Genomic DNA, 7,426 nt, shown 5'->3' on the forward strand with positions numbered 1-7,426 from the left:
AAATATAAACCACTGGATTCCCAGCTTCTTTTGTAAAGTTCAACGCTAGCGTGCGAACGGGCAGAGAGAAATGAAATGTGATGATGAAAGCCGTAAGCGAACGCAAACACAAAGCGAAATGCTCCGTGTGTGTGTGTGTACATCCGCACCCACAGCCCCGCTCATATTTTAATTATACACGTTAATCGAGGCAAAATATATTATTTAAAATTCGCGATCAAAGCAAACGCGGGACGTGTGCCATTCTGGCAAACCGTAATTGGTTTTTAATCAAATATGGCAGCGAGACAGAATGGTTGTGATAAGAACCCATCCATTTCTTCACATCTTCGGACTTAACCATCTTTGTTCTTAAACATCTCTTTGTTCTTAACCATTTTAATATTTAAGCGAACGCGCTATTCACCGTCTTGGATCAGAATAAATGCTTTTACGTACGTTTGAAAAGTAGCAATTGCAAGCTTTACAATAATGAGTATTGCCACTAAGCATGATACATTAAACGAAGTGTATGCCGAGCAAACGCCCCATACATTTCGGTCTTGGCAAAATAATCTCCGAGACTTGTTGGAATTCCTGCTTTTCCTGGAATTCCTGCACTTGCTGTAATTCCTGCTCTTCCTCTTGGGGTAATTATCCGTGCAGTTTTCTCCCATTTTTAAGAGTCGCAGTAAAAGTCCAAGTCCTGTTTGGGAACAAGAAAGATGCGCGTCACAAAAGCGCTGCGAGTGGGACTCGGTTTGGGTTCTGTGCGCTCTCACCCGGCTAAAGAAACGACAACGTGAAACTTGAGTTCACTCAACCATCCATCCTGCCACTCAACCACTCGCTCAATCACTCACTTCATCACCCACCCACTCACTCCTGCAAATGAGACTATCCTGGTCTCTGGAGTTCTCACCGGGTTAAAAAAAAACTTACATTTAAACTTAAACTCTCAAATCCCAGCTCCTCGCTACAAGATGGTCTACGCGATAACTTCTGGAATGCCGTATAACTCACGGGGCCCACCATCGTAAACCTCCACACGCTTACAAACCTTCTGTGTTCCAATACAAAGTAGATCGTCTCAAGATGCGCTGCGTGACGTCGAGGGTGCCGATTCATTTGAATCTTATTTCGTTCGCACGGCTGATGATGTCGACGACGCAGAGCAACACGGCTACAGTTTCACATGCAGGTGGTCATACTCAGACAACCGCGTCAGGGCAGCCTAAGATTTGTTTGAATGGGACGCGCAAAGCGTGTAATGGATGCCTCCAATCGGAGGTGATCGTTGAAATGTCGGGGTCCTTTCTCGATCCACTGCCGGATGGAGCAAGGCCACAGTCATGCGGAGGCGTTTTACCGCAAATCCACGCTCGTCAGCGTTGGTTGGTGAAGAAGGGAGGCAGGGAGTGGGACGGTGGGAGGGGGGGGGGCTTTAAACGATCCAGATGATGCCAAAGCTGTCAACCCATACGGTTTACCCCGTATTCCTGTGCGGGGAAATTGAGTTTTCAGGTCCATACGGCGTACAGCCGTTTCAATACGGGCAATTTTTATTGTCTATTTGTTTGTGTTTCTCCCTTGTGATGGGACTTTGTAGGATGAACGTTGAGATTCATAAAGGCACGGGGTGACCAATGAGGTCTGAATTGGTCTGTAATAAGGTAGGGCACTGGTCAGGGATTGACAACTGTGTGATGTTACTGATGTTAGCCACGGGCCTAATGCCGAGCGAAGCTCCGCTGGGTTCACAGAGCCGAGCGAAGGTCAAAAGCGTCTCGCGTCGGCGAATTCGTCCGACGGAGTGCGTGGCCGAGGTACGGGATTTGGATTTGGGGGCCCTTTTGGTCCGACCCGGCCGACCCGGCTGGGAGGTTCCGTGGCGAATTGTCCACGACTCACGTTGGTCGACAGCTTTATCTTGGCCGGCGCGAACTCGTGCACGTCACCGATCATGCTCTTCGGGAAGTAGCCCAGGACCCCCATCTGAGCCACGTCCTGGGCGTTGTAGACCTGCCCACACAAGTTCAAGTTCATGTATTACGTGTAGCCATTCGGCTCTTGAATCGAATGCAACCGCAACAAAAAAACAAAAACACGAACAAGAAACATCTTAAAGTGAATATGTGACTGAGTGCAAACAGAAAATCCAAGAAAAGACAGTAAAATATTGCAGAAAAAGCACCGTACACAAAAATGTGCAAAAATCCCAGTGGGATGCAAGTCAAACAACAACAACAAGACAACTTAGATTAAGGCCATCAGTCGAACTCTGTACTACAACAAACAAACATGGCCAAACCAAAAAACGTATCGAAAATCACCAAAATAAAGCCATAAAAGCAATGAAACAGTGGTCACACCGTCGATCCCGAAACTTCCCCCAGCCCAGCGCCTCGACTCCACTTTTTGTGGTTTGGGTGAAGTCCCCCACCACAACCACCACAACCACCACCGCCACCACCACCACCACCGTCCCCTCGATTAAATTCTCGGAACGTGTCGCCCCGCGGATAAGTGCGAGATGGCAACGAGGTGCGATTACGCGATTCGCTCCGGTGCTGTGATGCCACTGCCAGTCTCGCACGTCGACAAGCAAGACACGAGGATGCTTGTTGTGATTGCCGGGCGAGACGTCACGGGACTCGAGTTGTGAACTTTGCGGGGTTTCACTCCCCCCCCCACAACGCACAACCCGCTGTGCTGAACCGGTAACTGAACCGGTAACTCATCATAATTGCTTTTTTACCTTTTTATCTGGCAACAAAACTGACACCTTTTTTACAAGGAGTCATGTTTGCATAGACCACAATACCTGTAGTCATAATGCAAACAAAAAGCATAACTCTGATAATGTATGCACTGTCCTTGAAGTTGATTTGGTCCACACTCGAGACAGCTTTCCTTAGAGCCTAGTCTCACATGGTGTTGGATCAGATGACGCCAAAAGGCGCCTTTTGGCGTCATCTGGACCAAATTAACTTCAAGGACAGTGCATACATTATCAGAGTTATGTTTTTTGTTTGCATTATGACTGCAGGTATTGTGGTCTATGCAAACATGACTCCTTGTAAAAAAGATGTCAGTTTTGTTGCCAGATAAAAGGGTAAAAAAACTATTATATTTTTTACTGGCAAATGAGGTTCCAATGCGGTAACTCATCGGCAAGAGTTTTTTTTTGCGTGGCAAACCTTTGCTGATTGGCTGCGTCGGGTGGTTGACGGCCTTGAACGACGCATTCATATTTACGCGACCAAACCCAATTCTGTTGTTGTTGTTGTTATTCTGGATAATGTTGGTCGCGAAAGCCTACGACTACTCCATTTATTATTTATTTTCAAGTTTAATTTATTAGGTATAGCCCTGTGAGCCATTCGGCTCCGTGTCAAACTCCTCAACCGGAATGTGCGCGCTGTTGTTCTTGTCCTCTTGACGACCCGAACCCCAACCCGTCCCCTACAATGGATCGACCGTGAGTGGCGATTTAAAAAAAAACATCGAAGTGAACTGCGTGCGGGGAGAGGAGGGCGCGAGGCCACGGGAGGTTGTTGGGGTCGCTCACGCTGCCCAGCCAGTACTCCTCGCCGTCGTAAGGCTTCAATTTGGAGTAGATGAAGATGCTTTGGCCGCTCTTGAAGCTGATGAACCTGCAGTCGGGAGCAGAGTAGTCTCCAGTGGCTTGGCCCATCGAGATGACGTCTGCAGGACGAGGTGGCGGGGGGGGGGGGGGTGGCAGCAGAAAGACGACGGTATATATACAAGGACTGTTTTCTTGGAATTTCTCTCACTTGATACAGCTATCGTGCTGTGACGGTTCCACCTGAAGACGGAAGCTTGTGTTGCCTCCGAAACGTCGTGATTTTTATTTAATATTTATTTTACTTTTATGAATTTTAATTTTTCACTTACGTGACTTTGTCGAAAAACCTAAGAATATGAATCCTTGCAGTCACGAAAGCTTCAAATCTAGAAAAAAAAAGATAGTAGCAGGATCGGTAAGTGAGCGGCCGTTGATGCGTCGTGACTGAATCTCCTGAAGGATCACGCGCATGCGTTGCATGCGCAACCCTGCACTTCGGTGTCTCGCGAACTCAGGGGCTTCCTATCTCATACTCTTAGTTCTTTCGGTAAAGTCACGTAGGTAAAAAATGAAATTACAATTAATAAAAAATAAAAAATCACCACGTTTCCGAGGCAACACAAGACTCCGTCATCAGGTGGGACCGTCACAGCCAGATTTGCTGCATCAAGTGAGGCAGGGATTCAAGATGCAAGCTCTACTATCTCACTCGGCGTTCGCCGGAATGCTGCTAGGGCTGGCCTGGTGCTGAGAATGATCAACGTCAAGGCAACTAGCACGAGAGTACAAGGCTCGCATGTCCGTGTTCGTCCTTTATTTGTATTCACGTCCACGATGACGCACATCTTTACTCGCAGCTCCGATGAGCACGGTTGGGTACGTATGGTGCGAAAGAGGTTTAACATACACACAGACATCCTTGACTGTCAACCCTTCTCGAGCAGTGCCGCGTCCTGCCCAGGCCTACTCGAAACTAAAAACATGTTTTTATTTTATTTTACCAGGTAAGGCCCACTGAGCTACATAGCTATTTCATAGAAGCGATTTGGCCACAATTGATAGCTCAACGAAGTGGGCTCATCATCACGTGGACATTTATAGCAGCCAAAAACTCTAAACGCGTGACGTTGATTCTAAACGTGGAGTGAAAACCCGGAGGACCTGGAGAAAAATCCACGCGACTACGGTGAGAGAGAGAGAGACACGCAAACTCCAAATACACAGCAGGCGTCAGGGTCGGGATCGAACCCCACGACCTCCTGAATACCAGGCGAGGTAGTTAACATCTCCTAGCCACCGCGTTGTGAGTGATGCCGCTGAGCCGTGTGTGTTGTCTGCTCCACGTGCTCCTCTTGCCGTCTCTCGGTGTAATTCCAAGCGCGCGTCTCGCCATGGCCCTTGTGCGTGCCTTGCCCTTCACGTTACCCGGGGCTCAACACTCGCTCGCAGCTCTTCCACTGACAGGCGACGGTGGAGAGTCGTTGGCTTTTTACGCGCTCGTGACTTGCGTACGGGAACTTTAATCGGTCGCAGTAAAAAAACAATTATAATTTGCACCACCCACTGCTTTAAAGTCACGGAAAAGTATTGCTAATTGATGCAATCGTGTTAGCGGTCTGTTAATTGCGCAGCTGCATGCGAGGTTGCTAATGATGATGAATGCTTCATGACTTTCATATTGGTGGCGTCAACAAGGCGTCTGGTAATCGGCGTCGTCTCTCAGTTGTGTTTCTCACGATAGCAGCAGCAGCAGCGGCAACAACAACAACAGCAGCAGCTGCTGCTGGTGCCACGTAGACACTCACCCCACGCCTACAGCTCCCTTCCCGTACGGCCTCGCGTTCCCAGACTCAGAATATTTCAGACACTCCCAGACTTTCCCACGCCATCTCAACCCGCCCCCGGCAATCAACGTGGCCACCGCACTGCCACGACCCCGCCGTGGACTCACCCCTGCTCGCCTGCGCGTGCACGAGTTTCCTGAGTTCGACCCCGACGCCTGTTGTATATTTGGAGTTTGCGTGTTCCCTCTCTCTTCCCCGTCGAGGTCGCGTGGATTTTTCTCCGGGTCCTCCGATGTTTGTTTATACTCCACATTTCGAATCAATGCGCGCTTGGAGCAGTGGCTCTTCGCCTGGGGTACAAGCACCCACTGGGGGTGCCAGGTGCCCTTTGTGGGGGCGCGAGACACGGCCACATTTATTTAGAAGGTAATTAATCGAAAACACACATTAAGCACGGGAACATGAATACAACTACTTGAGAACCACAGGGGTGCAAGGCTGCAGTAAAGGTGAAGATCCGCCGGTCTAGAGTGTTTGTCTGCTGCTATACATGTCCACGTGACAAGCCACTTCGTTGAGCTATCATTTGTGGCCAGGTCGTTTCTGAGCTCAATTGGCCTTATCTGGTCAAATAAAAAAGAGTTAACAGTTTAGTTACCTCTCTGTCACCCCCTCTCATATCTCTCCACTCCCCCGCACGTATTTGTCTCTCCTGCAACCGAGGCTTTCTGTCGAAGCCCACAGACAACCTTTGTTCAGTGGGAGCTCGCTCCTTCTCTTCTGCTGCCCCACTTAGTCTGGAATTGTCTCTTCCCAGAGTCCTCTGTGCTGCCCCCTGTACAAATCCAAGCTCCAAGATCTTTTTTTTTCTTGACTCTGCCTGTAACCGACTGGCCTCTTTGTCTCTATAAAATAGACATTCAACACTGTCCTCTGCACTGTCTTGAGACCGGCTTGCATTTAGTTGTTATATTTAGATGCGATATTAATCCACATTTTATCGTGGCATCGCTCTCGTTGTCAAGCAAACTTTTTGGACTCAAATCTTGAGTCGGTTGGGCGGTGCTCAACCGCATTGGTGACCCAGAGTGTCCTACAAAGACTGGGCCCTACCATGGGAATATGGAATTTCCACTAATAGCTTAGGACCACGAACAGGAGAAGAACGCGCGTCCAGTCATCATCATTTGAGCAGAGAGAGATCAATTTGGAGCACAGCAAATGCCCTTATCAATGAAGCCGAACAAACAAACGAAATCATCACCACCACCCACCACCCATCATCATCATAAAAACTCTCTTTCCTACTCACAGGTACATTCCTTGTCGGCACAGAACTTGGTTTTGGAGAGATGGTCCATGAAGCCGGCGGCGCATGGGCGGCCGAGGAGCGCGACGCTCAGGCACAGCGCCGTGCCCAGCAGCAGCACCAGCGGCGGCGGCGTCTTCGCTCGTGGCTGTGCCATGTTGCTTCAGCAGCGACTCGCTCGGTGCCCCTGGCTGACCTGTCGGGCTGCGACTGCCTGCAGCCAAGCGCTTACTCTGGGGAATAACCCCTCTCCCCTCCCCCCCCTCTCTCCTCGCTCGCTTAAAGCGTTCACACAGCGATCATCCCTACGCCACCACCCCCTCTCGTGCCACAGAGCCCACCGCCTTCACCGCTGCCCCCTCCTCGCGAGCCCCACCACCGCCACCCAAGACAAAGATCTCCCCCCCCCCCGTGTAGCCTCGACAGACAAGTTGATGGGGGCAAGTGCTGCGAGCGAGTGGCACCTCATGAAGGAGGCGGCACGCCGCACGGGTTGCATTTGTCTCCCCAGTGGCGATGGTTACGCACCGCACCAGGTACTTATTTGAGGCTGAGTCGACCTAGGGGAGGCTCAGGACTGGTTCCGATAATCGTCACCGGGACTCATTTGAGGCTGAGTCGACCACCACCACCACCGCCACTATCTCCAGATCCTCGCCAGCGATTTAATCGCAAGAGCACTTTACCAAACTCCAGTGAGTTGATCGATATTGCCCGTGCCCTGCGCTTTTTTTTGTCTTTGTGTAACGGTTGCAATCGATCACA

The 7,426-nt window shown here is 49.9% G+C and overlaps 1 protein-coding gene across 1 annotated transcript; it reads right to left on the minus strand.

The window, feature by feature from the left end:
• Positions 1 to 243: 243 nt before the first annotated feature.
• LOC144729605 (otoraplin-like) lies at positions 244 to 7,060 on the minus strand. Its single transcript, XM_078609976.1, has 4 exons — positions 6,665 to 7,060; positions 3,551 to 3,687; positions 1,891 to 2,001; positions 244 to 685 (listed from the first exon to the last, which is right to left on the minus strand). The coding sequence occupies exons 1-4, from the start codon at positions 6,816 to 6,818 to the stop codon at positions 659 to 661; spliced, it is 429 nt and encodes a 142-aa protein (XP_078466102.1). The 5' UTR covers positions 6,819 to 7,060; the 3' UTR covers positions 244 to 658.
• Positions 7,061 to 7,426: the final 366 nt, after the last annotated feature.

Source organism: Lampetra planeri, chromosome 33, assembly GCF_965212315.1.
Source record: "Lampetra planeri chromosome 33, kcLamPlan1.2.h2, whole genome shotgun sequence".
Lineage (NCBI taxonomy): Eukaryota > Metazoa > Chordata > Hyperoartia > Petromyzontiformes > Petromyzontidae > Lampetra > Lampetra planeri.